Genomic DNA, 25189 nt, shown 5'->3' on the forward strand with positions numbered 1-25189 from the left:
CTTCTCAGGCCTCCTGCATTTATTCCTGTCTCAGAAGTGTCTTGGTGTGTAAGGAGTCTCGTATGATTGAATCCTCTGCTTGGCTATATATTACCATTCTAGCACGTCTATGCAAGACTCCAAGCCATGGACCTTTTGTTGGGTCCGCCGTCTCTGGCTTTGGTTGTAGCTAATAATCTCCCTTCTCAGGGTGGCCTTAAATGCCTTCTAGAGGACACCCGGGGACTCCAGTGACCCTCCATTATCCTTCAAATATCTCTTGCCCATATGCTGACAGACCTCATGAAACACCCCATCCTGCAGACACCAGCGACTCATGTGCCACACCGCAGCAGGCTGATCGGACCCCCATGCATGGTCAAGCAATACTGGTAAATGGCAGACAATCCCCTCACCAAAATGTGTATGGTTAGTACCGAGTTTAGAGAGAAGCAAATAGTTGAGACAGGAAAACTATCTGTGCGCGTTAATAAAGAAGGTGTGGCAGCTCTCCATTGGGTGATGACCCTGCCACATTTTATGCAAAAATGGGGCGAGTATTGTCAGATGTGCCCCTGCTGTAGCCGTAACGGAGGAGCGGTCCAAATCCGGGTCACTAACATCATTAAGATCCCCACCCAGGACCCATGGGGCCGCTGGAAGCTCCAGATGGCGGCAGCTCAATGTCTTTACAAACTCTGATGTTAGGGGAGGGGGAACGTATACACAGATTAGGGATAGCGGAGACCCCTGTAGAGTGCCAGTCACTGCTACATAGCGCTCTAAATTGTCATATAATACCCTGGACACCACTCGAGGGATGTGCCTCCGAATTAGAATGGCAAATCCCCTTGAGCCGTTATGAAGCCCCGAGTAGAACCCCCTAAATTAACCTGCTTGCCAGGAAGAGACAATCATTGCCCATTAGATGTGTTTCCTATACCAGGAGTATAGTTTTATGTGCAGCCTTCAGAACCGCCCCTTGTTTAATTTTGTTGCACAAAAGGACACTAGGCATTTCTGTGAAGGTGGTTTGCTGTGGATCAGTCATTTGTCCATGGGAGTAACAGGAAAATTGACTGTGCTCGTGATCTGCTTGTGTGCTTCATGTGTGACGGCAAGTTAAATGTTGGTGAGTGTACCAAAACTAGGCCAACATATAGATCCTGCCCTTTCCCACCCTATACTTCGGCAACTAGAATTACCTGTTGTGATGCAACTAGGGACAGTAGCCAACTGGGCTAGCCTGAGATGTACATCTCCTGTACCTTGCAGCTCCCCTCCCAAACATACCTCAACCGCTCCCCCCATGAACCCCAAAAAATGCAAAGTCTTGAATTAAAACAGCCCAGGACTTAGATTACCAGCCATCCCCAAGTATTACCACACGTTCCCTAAAGAAGTGATTGGATACCGGTCAGTACTCAATAGGACGTGTCAAGCTGGAGGCTCCTGGGAGGATAATAGAGGGCTGGATGTTGCCATAATCACGCATGAGCTCTGTCTCTATCTTGGAGGGCGACCACCCCACCGGGGACCCCTCTTAACCAAGCGAGTGAGCCCTGCACTCTTGTCATCTCTTCCTGCGTCATGGAGCTGTGTTCTATTTTCCCATAGGTCCTCTGTCCTGCCACCCTTTGGACTCCCTTCCCTCTGCTCCCCCCTGAGTGAAGTGAGCCACAGCCAGGCAGATTGGGCTCCTCCTCTGCCCAGTCCCAGGCCTTTTCTGGAGTGTCAAAAGCAGATTCTTGTCTTGGATGATGACTTTTAGTCGAGCAGGAAAGAGGCACATTTGTTGGATTTTCATGACTTGGAAGGATCCCCACTGGTGCTGAACCTTCATCTTGTAATCCAGGAAGATAATCACTGGGGAGGACTGAAAGGTAAGAGCCTGACCCTACATGCCACCAGGAGAATGACATGTCGGTCAATGTAGCTAAGTACTCGTGCAGTGAAAGGGTGAAGCAGGGAACCCTCAGGAGGTTTCGCAATGAGGGCCCTGTGTGCCCTTTCTATTAAAAAGCAGGATGATGCCTCAGAGGCCAGTACCTAGCTCTTCAACTAGTCCGAGCTAAATTTGATTGGCGCAGCCCCTTCTGTCCCCTCCTGAATTCCCACGATGAATAGATTGTTATTCCTTGACCTTCTTTCAGCATCTTCTGTTCTGGCTTCCAGATGACTAACCATTCGTTTCAGAGAGGCAATTCCGGACACGTGATTTAACTGTGTCATTGGTTTAAGAGACTCTTCCTTCCACTTCTACGATTCTGTCTACTGTATTCTGCAGGTCTTGTCGAATCAACGAGAGGTCTACTTTCAGTTCTCCCATTTTGCTTTCCATGGTTTCATTGACGTCCTGAATGGCTTGTGGGATAGATGTCGTTTGGAACCCCTCCTGCTGAGAGTCTCCCGTAGATCCAGCCTCATCTGATGACGCTGTGTGTTTAGTTTACTTGTCTATCTTTTGCTGCGCCATAGAGGCAGATGGTTTGTCTTATTCCAGCAAATCAACCCTGTACTATGGCACAAGAGTCAAGTGTTTGTTTTGTGGGTTTAGTGTGTCGAGCTCCGCCCCAGGTCATAACGATAGTTCTGTCTCTTGTATGAATCTGTTCGGGAAATCTCGCCAGACAGGATGTGCTCCCCTCTCCATAGAGTTGCTGCTTTTTAAAGTACCCTTTTAGTCCCCGGCAATTTATTAGCATCCTCTGTTACTTAAGGTCCACTGCAAGGGGCAGTGAAGCCCGAGCACAGGCCCAGGTCCCATCCCAATATATCACTGCACCAGGGGGAGGAGTTGGGTGCCAATGCCACCCAGAGACTAGAATGTGGCTCGTTCATTGAGTGCCTTGCACACACTGGGCCAGGCTGTGGGCGCAACGCTGCTCGATTGTGTCATTGACCAGCCAAGGTTACCTTACTGGGAGTAATGAGGCACAATAGGCGCTGTGCAAAATAGGCAGGTCATGTGCAACTGGGGGTGTTGAATGTCAAGAGCGCCTACACTGTGCTGGCACTGTGGCAGGAAGGCAAGTATTTGCAGCCCCGCATCGGTAAAACTTTCATCCCAGCATCAAACTAGTGTAGTGAGTCTTCCAATGAGCTTCCATCAGCTAAGGGAGTCACACCTCTCCCACAGTGGCTGCTGTGTACTCTGGACACTGAAGGGGGCTTTCATGCTCTGCACCAAGATATGCCCCCCTAGCTCCACCTAGAATCTCTGCAGGTATATATGCAATCCCAGATGAGCGTGCCGTGGCCAAAGTCCTTAGCTTCCCTACTGCTAGTGCCTAACCTGTTGTATTGGGGGTGGTGTTTACAGCAGGAGGTCAGCAACAGGGGATCTGCAGCAGGCCAGGCATTCTCCCCCAGCCCGCTGCCATCTCCTCAGGCCCGTAGTATCTAGCGGAGTCCTTTTGCACTGATCAGAAGTAGTAGTGTGCCTACAGTCATAAAACCAGCAAAAACGAAGTCCGAAGCAGAGGAGGAAGAAGGCAATAATTTTGGGCTAACGCCGCAAAAAGGGCCGTTTCTAACTCCCCCCTACATTTTTATCTTAAAAGGGATAGTGGCAACTTTTTAAAATTAAATTGAGACCACTCATCGTCTGTACAATAACTTGTTTGAATGACTTGCACTGCTCCGTCACTAACTTAATTTTTAGCCTCCAATTTTCATTTTAGTTCTTTATTTATTTATACTTAATTAGTGTGTTAATATTATTTCATTTTCTAAGTAGTTGCAGCCCCCTGAGTTGGCTTTGCGGACCCTCAAGCGTCCATGGTCCACAGGTTAAGAACCACTGGTCTTGGACAATGCTGTGACTGGGCCACAGGGAAACAACAATACTTGGAGCTTGAGCGACCTCTGTGTGCTCTTCTGGCTCCAATATTTAGCAGTGCTCCATTGATGGACTTTGTGGACCAGGCATGCTTGCTGTTGTACACAGGGGGATTTATTTTGCCATCTGGGTGGTTGGATATCCTTGAAGTGTCTCTGAGCCGGAATGTCCTGCTGATAATGAGTGAAGTGGAAGCAGAGTGCGTACAAGAGAGGAAGCCTTCAGGTCTGTGTTGTGAAGTTGGAGGTAGAGTACGAGAATAGTGCTGCCCTACACAAATGCGAGCATTCTCCATTGTACTTTCACCTTCTTCATCTAAGGCTGTAGTATGTATTTGCAAGTTTCTATCCCCTTTTTATGTCGAGGACTCCGTCGCACTGCGTAAGTAGTGGGCGGAGCTCCGAATATTTTATGTTTCTTGGTGTAGGGGTCTTGAACCCGCCCCTCTTCTCCATTGTCTGGCCTCGTAAATGCTGGCCAGCCATTGGAGGAGAGGGGCGTCACTCCCTTTAAGCCCTGTCTTTTTCGGATTCGGGCGTGTTTTTTAGGTTCTTTCTATCTGTGACATCATCCATCACTCACCAAAAAACACGCCCCCGATTCTGAAAATTTCGGAGCTTTGCGGCACCCATTTCTGCCCGACCGTGTATTTACCCTGAGATTGTGAAATTTAGAGCACTAATCAATGAGAATTGAAAGTTCAAATATAACCACTATAAGAATATGTATTAAGAATATTCCCTATATTATAAGTGCCTGACATGAGAGCTTCGAGCTAGTTGACACTATGGGGTAAATAACATTAAAGAACAGTCTTGACCTGGACACATGTATATAGAAATATAGCGAGCGGGGCTCCAAGTTTATTAAATGCTTTTCCTCTGTTATCTCTTGATCATCCTCCGTTTTCGGTCTTAACTCTGAGAGATAGTTTGACGAACGCGGACATTTCAAGATGGCCGCTATACACGGGATACAGGACTTGCACTCAGTAGCAGTCTAGCTGTCTCCGGACTGATTTACCGGATACAGCTTTAACCATGTGACACCACAGGAAACAGTAATAAGGAACTGAAGGGAGAGTAAGTCATCGTTGGAGGACCCAAGTGGGGCTGTGAAGACGAACGCCGGTCTTTGATGAAGTAAGTGATGCGACGAGAGAGAGAGGGTGCTGCGGGTGTACAACGCTACTCCAGTGACCCTCTTTTTAACATGATTGAAAGCTACTCACAGTGTCTCTATGGGCATTAGATATTAGAAATAGTAGCGCAAATGAAGGGTGCTCCGCGATGGGAGAAACTGAAATGAAAAACTTACCAGGCAGGGAGAACTTTGCCGTTTAGGGATACAAGACTACTTCCATAGCATAGAAGGAGCCTCATGCCCTGACATGTATCCATGGTACTCCGTGAAGGTAGCATAGCTGCCAAGGTTTCAGATTGCTATCTGTGACATTTTCATAATTACAGAGTAAATATGAGTGACATTTCAACGACTATGAGTGACACTTTTTGCCGAGCAACACCAAGCAATAAAGACGAGGGTAACATATAAATTAAAGCAATTACACCCGTCTCAGCAATGAGAAACTCCAAGAAGAGTGTCATCCTATGCTACCTGCAGTATTATTCCAAGAGAAAATAAGCTCAAACAAATTAGCTGACTGAGCAGTCTGCCTCAGTCCAGCACGCTGCCCACTAACTACTGAGCCCTGCGGGCGGCAGTAACCATCAAACTAGCCGCAGCCTGTTCCTACAAGCTCTACTTCGTGACGTGCGGCATGCTAAGAAGTTACATTGGCAGGCACCACAGTGGCTCTCACATTCATCCGACCCAAAAGAGTTAGTGGGTGCGACTACTAACACAGCCTAAAACCTTCAGTGAGCAGTTCTCCGCTGTAATGGGGTACGCAGGCGGCAGCTCAGAAGATGAGTAGGACTGTCACTGTGCGTGCTGCTGAAGCACATTTTATGGCATGATTAATAACGCCGCCTCGTCATGTGAAGCAGCGGAAATAACACTGCGCTATAAAGTGAAACTGTAGTACACCTTTAGACATAGGTCACTAGTGTGGTTCATTGGAATATACCAATGCCCCGGTGACCAAGGCAGACGTGTATTTAAGAAAACATTACATGAAGGTCATGTGGCGGGGGTGAGGGGGGCTGCCCAACTAGGGATTATACATGCACACGTGTACAGCACCATCATACAAATGTGCAAAGTGATCGCCGCTGATGGTGTCTGCTCTAACGCCCTCTTTAACTCTCTAAACCATATATACAAATGCAGGATTCGAAATGTAGGAGGCCTAGGAGGAAATTACCTTACTGAGGCGAGCTGACAGCAATTCCAGCCGTGGCCACAGCGACCTGTGGACTTCCTCAGTAACACCCGGCCGCAGTCTGGCTCAGCTGAACTGCTCGGGTTGGGTCCGGTCGCGGAACCACTTTACTGCTGTGCGAGCACAGCAGCTGCCTCTGCACTGCCATTGTTACAGTTAGAAGAGCACTCACAGCAGTGCAAGTTCAAGTCAGCCGCCTACACCGGAGGCTCGAATCTAGTCACGGGTCCATTACCACCAAAACGAACAGAACGCAACTTTCGCCTGCTGAGCGCCGCTCGCGCTGCAGCTGGCAGGGCAAACCCGCCTAAAGTTCATCTCTCAAACTGACACTGTATCATTGAGCGCTGTCGGGTGTTATGTGTAACATTGTAGCTGCGTAGCAGCCTAGCCACCCATGCCCCTTAGACTGCACGGCCGGGGCACCCACTAACTGCACGCAGTTGCCCAAGGGAAAATATATAATTATATATAATTAAACACACAGACTACGGTGGCTGCAATGCACCCCTCTGTCATTGCAAATTTGCGCTCACCCCCGGCGAACCCCATCAGACTCACTCAGGGTCACAGCAGTGGCAGCTCCGAGTGGGACACTCATCATTGATTTATATTTACTGGGGCGGTACGAGCAGCGCCATCACGCAGCCTAGCCAATATCTTTAACTGCGGAACCAGTATGCAACCACACTCTGCTGAGGGTAGGCCCCGCCTTGCGTCTCAGTATGAGTCAGCGCGGCACCGCCTGCGGGCCGGATTTTCAATGCAGCCAGGCCCAGCAGGACTAAAAGATACATTGTAGCACTAAGCAGGCAGCAGTGCATAAGAGCATTAACCAATTAGTGAGCCTGCTGACAAGTCTGCGAGGAGCAGCAGAGCCGACGCACAGGTCACCGGCACCGGCGCTAGCAGCTTGGCATAGCCAGGTCGGCTCTGGTATGGCAGAGTGAGAGTGGCATTAAAATGCGTGACAATGCATTTCAGTGCGGTGAGGCGGAACACCGCACTGAAATGCGTGAATGTCACACCTGATGTGTGATACTTGGCAGCAGTGAGGTAGCGGAGTCAGATACTAAGTAAGGGGACCTAATCACAATATTTACTGCATTTTAAAACCTACCTTTTCGTGTGTGTTTCCCCACGCAGAGTTTGACAATAAGACAGCATTTCTAAGACGGTCCGGGGTCTAGAAAAGTATTCATAAACTCGGGTAAGACACACTTCTAACTAACTTGAGTATTGGGGTTTTCCTCATTTTTGTGCTTTATCTAGTGGGTGCAGGAAGGGCAGAGTCCTTCTTCCATTCTTAAGAGGCACTCATTAAGTGCGTAAGCAGTGGGCGGAGCTCCGAGATTTTATGTTTCTTAGTGTAGGGGGCTTGAACCCGCCCCTCTTCTCCATTGGCTGGCCTCGTAAATGCTGGCCAGCCATTGGAGGAGAGGGGCGTCACTCCCTTTAAGCCCCTTCTTTTTCGGATTCAGGCGTGTTTTTTAGGTTCTTTCTATCTGTGCTGTCATCCGTCACTCACCAAAAAACAAGCCTCAGATTCCGAAAATTTCGAAGCTGTGCGACAGCCATTTCTGCCCGACCGCGTCCGGCCCTTGTTCTTCCTTACCTATAGGGAAAACCCAGTTGCATTAAACCTCACCCTCCTTTGAAAACCATCCGATTGACACGATGTCCTCAAGGAGTCATTCCTGGTGAAGGGGCTATATTTTCAGTTATGGTGGCTTTGTGGCTGAATGGGTGCCACAGACTGTTGAAAGACTTTGGTGAAGATGCATGTATACGTGGTATATTTAGAAGTAAGTCCATACAGACAATAAACAACATTTCCTGTCATATATCGCCCGCATGGCTCTTCTGTCTCTTCAATGTGTTCAGTGGATGGGAGGCAGCTCCAAATCCTACAGTGGCGCTTCCTGGAACTTGTAGTTCAGCCTCTTCCGGCGCGCTTTGTGCGACGCCAACTGCGTCACCGGAAGTTCCTGTAGGCTCGCGAGGCTGGGGTTCGGCTGTGGCGGAGTCGTCGTTCGTAGGCTCAATCAGGTCAAAATCTTGTTTCCCCCTACCACTGTGTGTCCTGTTCTGCTTTTAACTTTTGCTTCTTTCTTTGGTAAAGCGCCCCCGAAGGCACTCTTGCTATCTTTGTAGGGGCCCGGTCTCCTCAATCTTCGCCGTTCTTACTAGAGGGCGCGGCCTCACTGAGCATTTTTGTGACTCTTTTCGTATTTTGATAGAGGAGTGGAGATGGGCCTTTCACCCAGTTCTCCGTTAATTTTTGCCGCCCGAGGAGATATGCTCCAGCGGGCTTGGTGCTATATGTAGTGAATGCTGTACGGGGGGTAGTGACGAGTCTCTGTTCTTTGTGTAAGCGGCCACTGTCTCCCCTGAACGTCTTCTGGGGTTGTTCCTTCTAACTATTTCGCACTGTTGCTCTGTTTGACTGGTGTTGATGTGCACTGGGCACCTTTCCTGTGCCCCGTCTCGGTTTACCTGTAACTCCTGTTTTTTTTTAAGTCCATCAGAACGCCCACCCCCTTGTCCTTTTGCATGCATGCTTCATGCCATAACTTCTCCACTAGTGAGAAGTGAGCAGTGTGAGCACACACACATCAATGCTCAGCTATTGCCATTGCCCTCTGTGTGTGTGGGGGGGCTCTCTTTGTGTGTGTTTGTGGGGGGCTCTCTTTGTGTGTTTTTGGGGGGCTCTCTGTGTGTGTACGGGGCTCTCTCTGTGTGTGAGGGGCTCTGTGTGTGTGTGTGTACGGGGCTTTCTGTGTGTGTGTGGGGGGGGCTCTCTGTGTGGGGCTCTGTGTGTGTGGGGGTGGGGCTGTGTGTGTGTGTGGGGGGGGGGCTCTGTGTGTGTGGCTCTGTGTGTGTGGGGGGCTCTGTGTGTGTGTGTGGCTCTGTGTGTGTGTGTCTGTGTGTGTGTGTGTGTCTCTCTCTGTGTGTGTGGCTTTGTGTGTGTGGCTCTGTGTGTGCGTGGCTCTGTGTGTGTGTGTGTGGCTCTGTCTGTGTGTGTGTGTGTGTGTGTGTGTCTCTCTGTGTGTGGCTGTGTGTGTGTGTGTGTGTGTGTGTGTGTGTGGCTCTGTGTGTGTGTGTGTGGCTCTGTGTGTGTGTGTGTGTGTGTGTGTCTCTCTGTGTGTGTGTGTGTGTGTGTGTGTGTGTCGGTGTGTGTGTGTGTGTGTGTGTCTCTGTGTGTGTGTGTGGCTCTGTATGTGTGTGTGTGTGGCTCTGTGTCCGCGAATACTCTCTACTATTCTCTAATGCTCACCTATTGCCATTGTAAACGACAATACCATTTATTTATGTTTAAAAAGAAAATATGAAAAACAATGTCATGAGCAATGCCAATAGCTCTACCTTTAATAATGCAGAGACCATTGCATTGTAAATGCTTGTTATTTCCCCTTTGGGGTTCGTTCATGTTCTCTGAAACCAGTTATTTGTATCAATCTCAGGACACAAGCTGGAGCTGAATGTTTAGCGGAGAACCCCTCTTAACTATTAATTAGGTTTAAGGCTGGCAAACCAGCCTCAGGACAAGCTGCCTTCCTGCAGTTTCCTAGGCTCTATCAAGATTGTCAAGTATGATATTCCGAGGACATTGTACACCTCTGTATGTAATTCTCTCGGTGTGTTCAAAATCACAGCATCGCAGGACAATAGCAGTGTCCCTTCCTGGAACAGGATAAGAGGACTTGCCAACAGACCGCGTCACAAGACACGGATCACAGCACCAGGTCCTTCTTTGGATGTGCTTTCCTTCACCACAGCTTGGAGTAAGACAAGTGACCTAGAAGAGCTCAGCCCTGGCATAGCACCTGGTATCTCCTCGGGGCATGGATTCACCTATGCAGATAATTGGCTGCACAACACTTTGCTCTTTGTCAATAAAAGGACAAAAACGTTACTGGTCAAAATCTTACTTCTAAGCAAAAAACTTTTTTTGTAAAAAAAAAAGCGTGGGGAGAGCAATTGGAGAACCAAATCCCATAGATAAAGTGCCTGAAATGTTTTAATGGACCAAACATTGCACAAGTGTAAGCACAATGTTGCCCGCACATGGGGGGGCGAGCGCACCTCCTACAGTTGCAACTAGGAAGAAGGACCTAGACTGGTGCTGTGGGGCAGAGCGTGATGATGCCCACGGAAAGGAACAAAGATTTGGGACGCATGGGTTAAATACAGGGGGCTCAGCTGTAGGCCAGGAGGAAAATGTACTCTGGGGGTGGGATATGATTGTTATGTAGGGTTTCCTGGGAGGGTAATTGTGGAAATATACGCCGCGCTATGTACCTTTTGCACTGCCTGCCTCTTCGATTCTGTACCTAGCTCAAGTAACCGTGATGATGCTTGTTTTTGTTTAAATAAAAAGACCGTTTTAAAAAAACGAAATTTCACAAGTGTAAGTTATTCAAAATAACACAAAGTAGTAGCATCAATGGCATCATTCTTCCCAGTGTTCAGTGTATATCTTCCAACATTGACAACACAGGACTATTCAATTGGCCTGTTGTCTATTTTAGCCTGAGAATGAAAAGTAATTTTTCATTGTACTGTTGCACATTAGTTTGGCAATGTACGCCTAACTGTGAAATGTGAGTTTACGGTTTGATTTAGTAAACTAGTTGTTCATTGTATGTTCCCATATGCGTAGCGTACTCTTTGACCGCTCTAGATTTCTGGAAGATATTGCATTACACCCCGAAGAGTGTACTGTGCCGGGCAGTAGTTTTGTTTTTGATGTTTTTTTTCTCAGTTAAACCACAGTTAGATAGTTCTAGAAGTGATCTGACCCAGCACCTGTCCTTTTAGGATTGATAAACTCAGTCACACCTCATTGTCATTTCTAGCGTTTCTGTTCCGCCCTTTAACCCCTTCACTGCGGCGGTAATTCCGCCGCAGTGCTACAGGGTGGGGGGGTCGCACGGCTCACCTGCGCTTGTGACGGAACCGCTCCGTCACGCGCCTCGGGTGAGCTGTGCTAGTGACGGAACGGTTCCGTCACGAACGCGCCCGCTCAATAGAACGCGCCGCGCAGGCGCGTCGAGCGGGCCGTGACAGAACCGTTCCGTCACTAGCACAGCTCACCCAAGGCGCGTGACGGAGCAGTTCCGTCACAAGTGCCGAAGGGGTTAACGGAGCCTCTGTTTTGAGGGTATGGGTCCCATGTTGCTAAATTGTATGAGTTAAACGCTTCTAGCTAAGGCACAGGGGCACCTGTAACAGTTTTGCTAACTGTATGTGTGGCTTAGCATCTTCATATTGGTACCAATCTCTAATGACCACTGAACGTTTACACCATTGAAGATAAAAGTAATCAGAATAAAGCTCTTTTTTTTCTCTTTGTTCCTAGGCTTTGAAAGTGCGTTTGGCGGATGTTACTCGAGAAACAGTGCAGAAAAGTGTTTGTGTATTAAGTCACCTGGTAAGAGAGCAGCAATTGTATTTATAGAATTATTTTTCAGGAATTTAAATGCGTGCATAATGTCTTTAAATTATCGGATATATTTAGATGTCTAAATGTCAAGCACCTTTATTAAATGGGTAACCCAGTTCTGTAAAAACAAAATAGCCGGGCTTAGTTACTAAAGAAGAAAGTTTCATGTAGCATTGCTATCTTTTGATGCTGTCCTGGCACATTAAAAACACACTTAGAAACATATTGGTCTCCTCATTCAGTTTGTTCTTACTCTGTAGCATTCGACTCCGCATATTATTGCAGGTCAGGCTCTCTCTCTCGCCGTTTATCTGTGTGTTGGTCTCGGTCTCTCTCACACACAGACATACACTGACACACACTTTTATTTTATCTGAGCAATAACCCTTCTGAAATCCTAATTTTTCAAACCTACATGTACTAGTTTTTGTTTCATTAGGGTGCCTTTAGAGTACAAACTTAGCCACAAAGGGCAGCTGGGAGCTTTACGTCACACAAGCATTAGGTGTTTACTCCAGTAAGTTACATAAGTATATAGCGGCATTTGCAAAAATCTTCTGAGAAAGTCAAGAGTGCAGGTAGAAGACTCATTAAAATGTGTACATAGAACATGAGTACTAGAGGATAGGAGACTGGAAGCACGAACAAGAGAAAGTTATTTATATATACTGTATTGTTTATTGTTAAGTAAAATCATGAAGCATACAAAAACCCACCACATGTCCACAAGCCAGTCAAATTCAGCAAAATAGGGGCATAATATGTACATCCTCGCATCACACCCGAATATATCCCACGGTATTTCACGGTACTCCAACCATTTTCCCCATTGTTCTTTGTATTAGTTAATGAATGTCAAGGAAGAGGAACGTTTTTTCCCTCATAGGTTTTAAACGACCAACTATGATTAGTTTTTGTTTTACGTAGTGAGTCAATCCCAGTGTTAAGCTTTGTAATGGAGAATGTATTTTAAAGTGATGCAAACTTCAAGAAGTAGCCACTGTAGATTGCACAGTATTGGGTGACGTGGTCAATTTCTTTTATCCTAAACGACAAATCCTACTTGGTGAAGGGTGAGTATGATGTGAGCCAGAGATAAAGAGATTATTGACTGTACCAAATTTAATTCTAACCCACAAGTTCGTATATAGTGCATTTATTGCAGACATAAGGGGTCATGGGATCCCCACATATTCAATTTTTTCCACAGTAGTCTATTAATCCCATTAAAGACCATTTTACAATCAATGAACCAGTCATATAATGTGCTCTGGCTCTTATTCAGCTTGTTGTTAGCTGGCAGTGAAAATGTTCAAATGTTGTCTAGGGTGGAGCAGCCTTGCCTGAAATCAGCCTGATACACAAGGATCATTGTTTGTCTTCCACACAGTTCTTCAATTCAGTCAGTAGAATACCAGCATACCATTTGGATTCATGATCTAGTAAGGAAATTAAATTGTGCTTATTATTGCCCCTCTGCAATTGTAAGGGATGTCAAAACCAATTCGGCAAGCGCTAATCAATTAATTTTTTTTTAATTCTCTGGGAAGGCCATCCACCCCAGGCGTCTTGTTGCAGGCCATATGCTTAATCGCGCTCGGTATCTCTCCCACCGTGAACTCGTTGCCCAGCAAGTCTCCCAGCTCCTTACTCAAAGCCACCTCCTCTAGATACTCTCCTATGTCACCAGTATCTTTAGTCACTTGGCTACTGCAAAGCTCAGTGTAATATTCTAGAAACAAGCTGTTAATCCCTGTTTGCGTTTGCACCATCTCCCCTGTGGGAGCCAGCAGGCCCAATATTGGTGCTCCCCTGGGTATCGGGTTAGTCAACCACGCCAACAGAGCGCTCGATTTGTCTCCTTCTGCATGCATCCTTATTCTATAATTCTTATAATGAAAAGAGCGCAGTCTTTCCACCTGCACCGCCACTGCCTTTCTGGCCTCTGATACTTCTGGCTGCATTCCGGGCCTCCCAGGTCAGTCTCTCTCCAACTCCCGCAGTCGGCTTTCTGCCTTCTCCAGGTCCACCAATAACGTTTTCCTTACTCCCACTGCCTTGCTAATGCACATACCCCTAATCACAACCTTAAATGCATCCCACTCAATGGCCGCTGACGCCGCCGTTCCCTCGTTCTTCTAAAATTATTGGTCAATTCCCGTCCCCAGCTCTTCACTAAATACCGGATCTTCTAGCGCCTCCGGTTGGAGCCGCCAAGTCGGTATTAGTGACCTCTCCCGGCTCCATCTTATCCGCACTAGTAGCGGGTTGTGGTCTATCGTTCGTGCTAGATACTCACTACTGATCACTTTAGAGTGGGCATACATGGTATATAATATTGCGTCTAATCGTACATGCAAGTCATGGAGGCCAGAATAATACGAATAGTCCCTCTCCTCCAAATGCTGAGCGCGCCACATGTCCACCAACCCCCAATTAGTTTGCCATTCTCTCCTTGCCTTGGAGATCCTATATACTTGGGCACCAGATAGCAAGGGATGAGATCTGTCTCTTTCCACGTCTGCTATTGAGTTGAAATATCCCCCAATTAGTGTCGCACCAGTTAAGTATGGTGCCAAGCTCCCCGATAACCTCTCAAAAAAGGTGGGCTGGTCAACATTGGGAGCATACACGCTACACAGAACTACATCCACTCCATTTAGCCTCCCCAGCACCACTACAAACCTTCCCTCTGGGTCAATCAATTGCTGCGTTGGCTGAAAAGGGACAACCGTTCTAACCCATACCCACGCACCCCTGGCAAAAGCTGAGTAAGTTGTGTAAAGCACTTGCCCCTCCACCTCTTCTTCAATGCTGCTTCCTCAGATCGGTTAATATGTGTTTCTTGAAGGAGCGCCACCTGCACTCCCCTTCGTATGAAATAAGCATGCACCTTGTTGCGCCTCTACATTGTGTGAAGCCCCCTTACATTCCAGTTAATACATTTCAAATCATGTAACGTCCCCATTTGACAGGCAACCCCTTCCCTGAGCACATCCCCCGTCTAAGAGCACACCGGTGTCCCTAACTCCCCCGACCCCTTCCTATACCCTCCCCAACTCCCTACCCCCAGACCAGGCACTACAACATTAGAACCCATCCAAACTACTGCTCAAATGCTCCCTCAGGTCCCTTCGGAAGCTGCACCCACCCAAACTTATGGGAGGTAAGCCCTTAGCTTCAGAGAGTCGGACACCCAGTTGGCCTCCAACCCGCGCTCAACCCCCGTTATGATAAACCAGCCCCCTTCGGGCCCCGTCTCAACGAGACCTCTTTCACACGTTTTCCACTGCCCCTGAAAATTCCTCAGTTTTTATTAATCAAGTCCCAGACATCCAGCTCCCAGTCGTTCCCCCTCCTAGTCTCCCTCCCCCATTAGCACATTTCCCATGTCCAGCCAGAGTCTACATCACCCATCCACGATCTCATCCGCCGTCCCGGCTGTCACATGAGGCAGTTTCAAGCTTCCTGCATCCGACTGTTCATTGTCCTCTTCCAAGGACCCCCCTTCTGATTCGGTACTCGCCAGAGATGTACCCCCTTCCACTTGAGAGATAGCCGTGGCGGCCTGAAAAGCGGCCGCTCGCTCCTTCTCCGTCTGTGTCTGTCGGCTTCCGGGTCGCTAGTTGGCGTCGCCGATTGTGCCTCATTCCGCGGGGTCGGGGTCCCTCTGCTCCTGCACTCACGCCACTTCCTGCTTCTCCGATACCCGCTTTATACATCTCCAGCCAGTCCCAGGCCTCTTCTGGGCTGTCATGAAAGGACATCCTGCCATCCACAGTAATCCTCCGCTCTCCGCTCCAGGGTCCGCAACCTGTTTTGAACGTCAGTCATCTGCGCTGCCATCGACTTTTGTGCCGGTACCAGGACTTCTATAGCGGATTCGGTTTGTTTTATCCTATCAGCCAATTTAGCATGGCCTGCTCGGAGCAATCCTAGGCCCTGCGTCACATGCGCAATTTCCAGCTGCAGGGCCTCCCTAGTGTCCGTTATGGCTTTTAGTATTCGATCGACCTGTTGCTGGAGCATTCCCTCTGGACGTTGTTGCAGGCTCGCTCGCATTTCCCCAGTGGTCAAGTCCTCCTCCTGCTCCACTGGTGTTCCTGCCTGCTTCCCTCTGGGCTTCCCCATGTTCCCCCGGGGCTCAAAATCCACGAGGTCTTTGAGCGGTCTTCTATAGGTCTCAGCCACTCAGCGAGTTTCCACTGTGTAGCCACTCCTCAGGCGGCCAAGCCGCCCTCGCTGCATCGCCCTGCTCCCTATGCCAGTATCACGCTCCTCAGTGGGGTCGTCCTCCAAGCTCGGCCAAGCCCCGCAGCTCCACAGTCTCAGCCCTCCAATGTGGCCTCTCTTCATCTGGACAGCGATTGCTCACTTCCAACAATGTGACCCATTACAGGCCAGCAGACACCAGTTGTTGCATCCCTTACATCGTTGATTACCACTGTCCCCCTGCCATACTGGTCGGGAACAGCCAGCCTCCTCTCCTTCCCAGTGCCTGCTCTTGCCGAGCCTGCAGCACAGTTATTAATCCATGCTCACTGCCTGGGTAATCCACCTGCTACTTGCGCCAGTCCGCACCTTCTCCTGTGTTCCTGCCCTGTCTGTATCTTGCCGAGATCATCCATCAGTGGCTCCACACATGTCTTCCTCCAGCCACTCGCCCGCTCTACACCATGCCAGGTCACGCCAGCTGGTCAAGTGCCCCTCTTCCTACAATCCTCCACGTTCAATTGCGCTAGCTGTCGGACCCCCAGTCAGGAAGGGGGAACTCCCTGATAGGCTCATTCAGTTCTGTACGGTCTTCAGTTCCCTTCGACCACCGACGTCCCTGCCATGTCCTTATTGTCTTCAAATACACCTCCCCTTCTCAGTTGGCGTTCAGCGCGGGTAGTCAGCTCTCCTCCTCAGTCCCACTGTGGGGCCGGTAACGTTCAGACAACCCACTTCCAGGACCACCTCTCAGCCCCTGACCTCTCCAACTGATTTCCTCCACCACCTGTATGTGCTCAAGCAGCCTCAGGGTCCTGTTCCCATACAGTCTTGCCGGGTTCTGAGACTTGCTGTCACCACAGCTACCCCTTGTGACGGCTCATTCAAGCAGCGACAAAGCTGTTACTGCAGTTTTTCCTTGCGAGGCGGTGTAGGATGCGAAGCTTTTAGATTTAAGGCACTTCTTTCAAGAAAGCCAGCTCTCACAACGCTGGTAATAGCTGTTGGTGCCTGAGCACACTGCAGGGAAAAGGCAATCTCTCCAGGGGCCACAAAGAGCAAATTATTTAACAGGCTGCAAACTTCAGTTATGTATGGCGGTGTTGCTATTATATACTGCTCACCCGCATCAGCTGACATTCAGGAATGTTCTGGGCTGAGGTATGCAATTGTTATAATCCATTGTGACCTTGGGACAGCAATCTGGCATCCGGCCCCAAAGTGGTTAAAAGTGGAGGCACAGGAGCTTGTTTCAATCTCATTCCCAACAAATGGGGACAATGGTAGGAACGCGGTAGTCTCCCATCCGCTCTGTTTTATTGCAAGCCGGCTGCCTGCTCATAGCTCCAAGCAGTCCTTCCCGCTTCCTCTGTCCCCTTCTCCCCCGGGGCCACCGCAATCCAATCAGGCGGTCAGGGTATGCTCAGCACCTCACGCACCACGCACCTACCACCGGCACATCCAGGCTGCTCTGTTCTAGCGCATTCGCCTAGATGTCCACACCGCCGCCGATTCCGCCCTCTAGCAGAAGTAAGAAGGTATGGGGGGTGCATGCAGCTAATCGTGCCCCGCTCCAGGCCACAGCACAACCCTCTCCTACAGGCCCCCAAAGTGTCTATGCAGCGGCAGCGCGAGCCCTTGATCCCGCTATCGGCCTCAGCCGATCACCGCCGTGAGATCTGAGCTGGCCCTCCCCGCCGCCACTCTGTGCTTGCACCGCTTCAGGAGTCATCTGGAAACCAAGCACTTAACAGGTCAGTGACTGCCGGCTCCCTCCGCAACGTTCCTCCTGGGCTTTCGTGGGGGGGTCTTCTCTATTAGTGGTCCCTTTTAATCCTCACCGGTCGAGCCGCCCTCAATACTAGTTGTATCCTGGAGCTCCCGACCGCCATCTCGGGTCCGCTCCTCGGCCTGATTCACGTCCAGCAGATCTCCCGTCCACACCACTCCCAGACTCGCTGTCCTGGTTGCTGGCTCTTCCAGGCTCTGCTCTCCTCCGTCCCAGGGATTTGTGAGGCTATCTTTTTGGTATAAAAGAACCACACCTTCACTAGGTAACTAGAGGAGACACTTCCACGTTGACACAAGACACTGAGGTCCCTGCATGATAAAGCTTCAACACGCTACAGTCTGATGTCCTTTGGGGGTGTTCAACTCGTGACCAAGACGGGGTCCTTCATTCTCTCCCATCAGGTAATGTGGATGGCTTTTTCGTAGGGGATTCTTGGCTTTACACTCACATACATGCTATGTACACTTGGGTAGGGTCCGCATTGTAGGAGTACGCTTGATTACGGTTATATTTATATTCCTGCATACATCACTGTTTTAGCACCATGGTAGAATTCTACCTTCTATTTACTGTGTTGGTGCTTGTAATCTCTTACATTTGCTTCTGTCTAATGATTTTTGCAGAAAACATGTTTTATTCTAGAATGACGCTTGTTCGAATAACTGCTTATTGAAAATGTCTCCAACGTTTATTCTGTTTATCTCTCTAAGACTAGGTGAGCACGATTGACTAAGTAAAAAGTACTGTACAGTTTCCACGATCCCTGAAGGGTCAAGGGTTGTCCTGTCCAATGGTTGCCAAAACTATTGGCTCCTTGTAAAGGTTTGGGGGCTTATGGTGGCACTGTGAGCTAGCTGGTCTATAGGCTGACATATCTTTTGGGGGTGTCCGGAATCGGTCTAGACACCAATTCGTTATTTTATGTTACCTACAAATCTGCAGATCCTATGTATTGTCAGGGACTACACGACATGGCGCCCCCGACGTTGGCTAGGTTCTGATTTAACGGTCAAATCTTAGTAGTTCAGTCGTGCTATCTCAGAGACCCCTACTCACATTTAACCAGAGACGTCTGGAGTGGGAAGGAAAATCTACCACAGCTGAGTAGGTAGACCGTATGTATTAGCTGTAGGTTTGTTCAAGCTTGACGGATAATTATTCCCCACACTGTGCAAAACCTTAGCTCTTTTCTTCACTACTTCCTCCCACAATGTCTGTCACTGGTGATGGCGTTACTAATACAGAGGAAGAAGATCAGGAAGTTGTTCTTAACATTACAGAAAATTGCAGACATGCAATAACTATGAAATTAATGGAATACTGCATCCCGGCAATCGGTTGTAGTGTTACCTTCGTGATTGAGACACACAAGGCATTCAGAACAGAGGTATTCTATTCTTGGGTCAAATACCCGCCTGCAGATGCACGCACACATTTGTTTCATATTTACATTGATGATGAGACACCTGAAACATAATTCCCATACGTGGACGTAGAAGTCCTGTTAATACCAATAGCATATTAACCGCATCATTGCTACAGCACATTCCCGTGCTGCAATTTTAAAAATCCCTTGTTATGTGACAAGGTCAACTCTTCAAACGCACAGCGCAGGTAACATCCATGACGAGTTGACCTTGTCACAAGCATCGAAGGGGTTAATTGGTTTAAAGGCGCCTTACCCCACACCACAGAAAATGTGAGACTCAGCGGAGATGGAGCGACCCGGCCAGTCCTAGCTGCTTACACACCACATCCAGAGATAGATACACTGCGAGCATCAGAATTACATACACTTTACAGATACATAGCATTTCGGTACAGAAACCGTACACAGTTCATATTGCGAACACTTGCATTCAACCTACGAGGATTACCCAAGCTGGTCAACCTCAATAACGACAAATATCAGCCCGCAAAACGCTGAACGGGATTATGGGAAGAATGCCCACTAAACATGAGCAACTGCCGTTCTAGATAGCACAGCTTGAAGCAGTGTTATTTCCTGCTGGCCCCATACAGGCCCGCAGGAAAAAAACACAGAATACATCATGATCACTGGGTGGGACTCCTCATCAGGAGCCCTCTGAAAAAAGATATAATCTCAGAAACCATGATAATATTAAAAAAAACAGACAGGTATCGGGCTACTGATACATGTTCCTCTCGTTCCTTTCAGAGTTCATCTAAACAGTCGGAGAGGGAAGGGCGGTCAGTAAACAGATCAGAAGAGCAAGTCAAGCCGTAAGGGGAGACACATCGCACTTCAGATTACATTATCAAACAAGAAGATGAACCCAAAACTAAACCTCAATTTAAAAAGAAGAAGGTAGCTGGCCTTAAAATAAGAAATGCCCAGGCTACTGAGGAATCTACTTCTGAACAGGGAATGGGCTCTTACCATGCAAGACAGCGCAGCAGAAGTAACAATAGCTCCCCAGAACTTGATGGAATTTCAGGTGACAGCTGCTTTGAATGAGCATATCACGGTAGAGACACCAGATACAAGGGTAAGTGTCCCACATAGTTTATACGAAATTAGTCTCCAAATGGAGGGGGGACATACCCAGGAACATGACGGTTCTCTTTTTCTCTTTTGGGAGAACCTGACATATAGATTTGACATCCTTTTGGCTGAAAGAACTTGGCTGCCTAAGTTCGTTATGGAGTGCCCTAAGGGGGAAGATGTAATCTTGCCAGCTTTCTCCGACCTCGTTCCAGAGTCACTTAAACACTCATACGCGCAGGAGTGGGCATTAGCCATGGATCCCGCACTTTTAGCACAATCATATAGTTGGGATGCTGAGTCACCTCACCAGGAGATCCCATTAAAATCTACTCCTACTCTACAGAGGCGGCACCCAGGAAAATATGACGCAAAGAAACAAGTCAGGGAGATCCTAAATCAACTTGAGTACTAAGATGTGATTAAAAATTGCATCTCTTCTATGAAAAATCCTTTGTTTCCCATAGTGAAACCAACAATTCATGCCGTCTAGTTTTAGACTAGAGGCATTTGAACACATGCACACAAACATTTGCATAACAAAATGCACACAGTGCCGCGGTAATGAATTTTCCGGAGAAAGTACAAAACAACTCTAGATATCTCAAATGGATTCTTCTGCCAAAATATAGCACCTGAACAATAGAAGGGGGTTCCCCGCGGGTGACTAACTGATATAGGCAGGCCAGAGGGGGGAAAAGAACAGTCAATAGAACAAGAAAATGTACCCTGCCTTATTGGTATATGGGCCATAGTTAGAGGGTCCCAAACTGATCAAACTAAAGGGGTGATTAACCTGGGAGCTAGGGCTGCATACTACACAAGCAAGGTCATATCAAGGAGACTCAACAGTATATATTCAAAATATATTATTTTTATTTTCTTTAAATATATTTTTTCATTTTCTTTAAGGCAAAGATATCAAAGGACATATAAAAATGGAGCCATATTTACAAACTCCATAATGCATGGGAAACTTCACAAAAAACATATGGACTGATAAAGAGACAATAAAGGAAACCAAATGGTTATACTACATTCAACCTTGCCCAGCACCACTCATACTTCAAACACATTATCTTGTATACATCCTCTCACTATATCCTATATTCAGTCACACAACTCTCATTCTTCCATTCATTTCTCAGTCCTGGCGTGTACAACACATAGATGTCCACTATGTTGTACGGATCGGAGTGTTCCTCCAGGCAGATGACTATTAGTACGGGTCCAGTTGTAATTAGGTAAAGACACCGTATTCCTGGAAGTGCAAGCCGACGCGCGTTTCGGTGTCCGGCCAATGAGGCCACACCTTCGTCAGGGCTAAAGATAATACACTGGGCAAGACACAGGTATAAAGTCTGAAAGGTAAAACATAGACAAATCTCAAAATTCATAGTTTGCATATATGTACACTTTCCACTCAACAAAAGATTTATAGCATTTCCCAAAAACACATATCATTAATTGATTTTGGCCTAACATTTAGGACACATATAAGAAAACACAATCCTTCATAGATTAATTTTGGCTTAGCTTTTAGAGAACATTGAAAACAACATCCAAGTCATGATATAATTGATGTTGACCTTCTGTGGCAGCGCAACCTCTAACTACCCAGAAACACTCCCTGAACAAGGTTCCCTGCTTAGTGGAACCCAAAGGGGCCATTTGATAGCCCAGGCTGAATGAACTAGGCAGAGCTTATTCCATAACATACACACAACTTTTTTTAGATTTTGGACTCACTTACACTTTCACACATGTATACCCTACACCTATAACTGACAGTTTGTTACAACCTATTTTGCAGATTTTCCTAACTAAAAAAGGAGCAATTCAGTTCCTAGTCTAGTAACATGGGTGATAAGAAATGGTTATTGGGTTATTTAAAATAGTCACATTTAATGGGTTTTACCTGTATGTTACTCAGTTAGGACGGATCATAGATCTTCAGAGGGGTATGCAGTCCGGAGCTGCAGCTTTTAGTTTTCTTTTACCGGGCTCCAACACTGAAATAATTTTGGATTGGAGTGTATTAGACCCATATTGTTAGTTTAATATTCCTTAGCCATAGTGCTATAAGCTGGTTTTTTTCCCGGGAAGTTCTTTTATTGCACACATCTAATTTCGCATTAAACATGCTAGTGGGATAGGATATTAATAAGAAAAGGATATTAATAAGAAAAGGTACCCACAAGGTTGTCACATTATGCAAGCGTTAGATTATTCAGATAAATTTAATCCCAGTTCCCTCTATTAATTGTAGACCATCAAGGATATTATATCTTATTTACCTATATTCTAACGCAGTAGATCCCATCACATAGTGGCGTAGAAATACTCGGTAGCCAGGTTTCAGACTTTTTTTTTAAAAAAACAGTATTTAAATTCTCCCTGTAAGAATAATAGGATACATCTATTTCAGTTTTTTAGAATAAACTCCACTCTATATCCAAACAAAATAGGTGGTATAAAATGTTGTTTTTTTACCAAGGTCAGGTGCTATTTTAATGGCGTTTTCCCACGAATAAATGGTCAGAAGCTGGTGGCGGTCAAGGACGGTTGGCAAAATCAATATTCCGGTGTCTACGGAAAGAGGGGTAGGCATTATCATAGGAGGGAACTCTCTTCTTGTTTTTACATAGTAGCCAATAAATATTCAAGTACACACATACCAGGGAGTCCTCAGCGCCCTTTAGTGTTGCAAAGTCCACTATGGGATATGACGGGTAATTTGAAGTCCTATTATAATCGGCAAAGAGAGGGAGAAACTGCCCTTAGTGTCAGACATGTCATAATATAGCCTTTTAGATCAAAACAGATTATAATTAAATTTACCTTTAAAATTAGTGGTCGTCATTTTGCTTGGGGATCAGATGGTTTCTTTACTTTATCTATAGCTGTAAACACCGATGTCGGTCAGCCTGGGAAATAAATATGAGGACTTATTAAAATTCTCCCGACTCTAGTTTGTATAGCCTCCCTTTTCCAAGGTCCCGTTCTCGCTTAGCTTACCTTGACTAAGATGATCGTTTGCTTCTGATGGGGTTCCGTCGGCCACACACGCCGACCAAATGCGGGAGACAGGTTTCTCGTTTGTTTCTTCAGTGTCCTCATTTAAATAGGGCGTTTTTCCCGCCAAGTGTAAATAAGGGTAGGTCTTCACAGTATACAAAGTGGACATAAATGATGGGTTCATTTTTCCGTTCGCGTTTGGTCGCCATCTTATGTAAACCGACCATGAACTAATGTTAGTTTGGACGCCTTATTATGTGGACTTGATACGGATAACACTGCAATATTCCTGCATATGTTTTGTTTTTCTCAATATCCTTATAGGTGAGGCGATTTTCCCGACACGTATGAATTAAAGTTGGTCCTCTCGGTATGAGCTAAACATAGATGATGGGCTCATATCTCCCAATCGCGTTTGGTCGCCATCTTATGTAAACCGACCTCTCGGTATGAGCTAAACATAGATGATGGGCTCATATCTCCCATTTGCGTTTGGTCGCCATCTTATGTAAACCGGCCAAAAGATAATGCTGCTTTTGGCACCATCTTGTGTAAACTTGACAGGGAAAATAAAATCCCTATTTTCTCTGTATATTTCCTCTCAAAAAGGAAGGGATTGATTGTCTTATATTTCTGGCCTTTCCAGCATTTCAAACTAACCCTCCACAGGTCACAGGTTTCAGACTTTATACCTGTGTCTTGCCCAGTGTATTATCTTTAGCCCTGACGAAGGTGTGGCCTCATTGGCCGGACACCGAAACGCGCGTCGGCTTGCACTTCCAGGAATACGGTGTCTTTACCTAATTACAACTGGACCCGTACTAATAGTCATCTGCCTGGAGGAACACTCCGATCCGTACAACATAGTGGACATCTATGTGTTGTACACGCCAGGACTGAGAAATGAATGGAAGAATGAGAGTTGTGTGACTGAATATAGGATATAGTGAGAGGATGTATACAAGATAATGTGTTTGAAGTATGAGTGGTGCTGGGCAAGGTTGAATGTAGTATAACCATTTGGTCTCCTTTATTGTCTCTTTATCAGTCCATATGTTTTTTGTGAAGTTTCCCATGCATTATGGAGTTTGTAAATATGGCTCCATTTTTATATGTCCTTTGATATCTTTGCCTTAAAGAAAATGAAAAAATATATTTAAAGAAAATAAAAATAATATATTTTGAATATATACTGTTGAGTCTCCTTGATATGACCTTGCTTGTGTAGTATGCAGCCCTAGCTCCCAGGTTAATCTCCCCAAAATATAGCACCTGTAAACAGATATTTGATGGCATTTTCGGCTCTCGGCTCTCTAAGCCTATTCTGTAGACTGCTCCAAGGGTATAAGAATAGCCCCAGGCTGTTCTCAGCGTAATTAACAGGCATTGTCCTACATAGATGATATTTATCTAACAGAAGATGGGTTATTGGAACAATTGAACAGGGTGAACAACATAATTCTGGGCTTCGCCAATGTGGACTACAAATTTAAGTTTAAAAAATCAAATATTGCCCACCTCAGTGTCCTACTTTTGTGATATAAGCTATCAAGTGAAGAGAAAAGCCTGACCGCTAGTTTTTAAAAATGTGCACTGCTCCAACCTCCAAAGGATTACAATCCATTTTAGGATTCCTAAATTTTGGCAGAGCATACATTTTGGATTATGCTGAGAGGGTTCAAACTTTCTACGACCTAATCAGTCCTGGATTTTTCATTCCAACATTGAACACAAGAACACACAGAAATTCTCTGTTCCGTACAGGCTGACATGATATCTTGCAAACAATTACACATTTGTTTAAATAACACTTAATTTGGTGATCTGTGTAGTCCTGGGTCAATCAGTGTACAATTACCTCACCTTCATGAAAGTGAAATGGTACCCATTGCATACAAATCACATTTGTACACAAACCCTGAAATGCGTTTTGCATCCACGGAAAATATACTGACCACAGTACAAACTGCTGTAGTGAGAGGAGGAGAATCAAGAGAATAAATGTCGATTAGTTTCCTTGAAACTAGCTTAATTTATTATTCCTAGTAAGG

The 25189-nt window shown here is 46.6% G+C and overlaps 1 protein-coding gene across 2 annotated transcripts in view; it reads left to right on the forward strand.

Moving 5' to 3' along the window:
• Positions 1–25189, forward strand: part of AVL9 (AVL9 cell migration associated) — a 478148-nt gene that overhangs the window by 265764 nt on the left and 187195 nt on the right. For both annotated transcript variants that reach the window (XR_015309867.1, XM_086964797.1), the window contains exon 4: positions 11527–11598. Coding sequence is in view for 1 of the 2 variants with exons in the window: in XM_086964797.1 (XP_086820923.1) it covers positions 11527–11598 (72 nt within the window). In the remaining variant the exon portion in view is untranslated. The remainder of the gene's footprint in view (positions 1–11526; positions 11599–25189) is intronic.

Source organism: Lissotriton vulgaris, chromosome 4_1 (assembly GCF_964263255.1).
Source record: "Lissotriton vulgaris chromosome 4_1, aLisVul1.2, whole genome shotgun sequence".
NCBI classification, from domain to species: Eukaryota; Metazoa; Chordata; class Amphibia; order Caudata; family Salamandridae; genus Lissotriton; species Lissotriton vulgaris.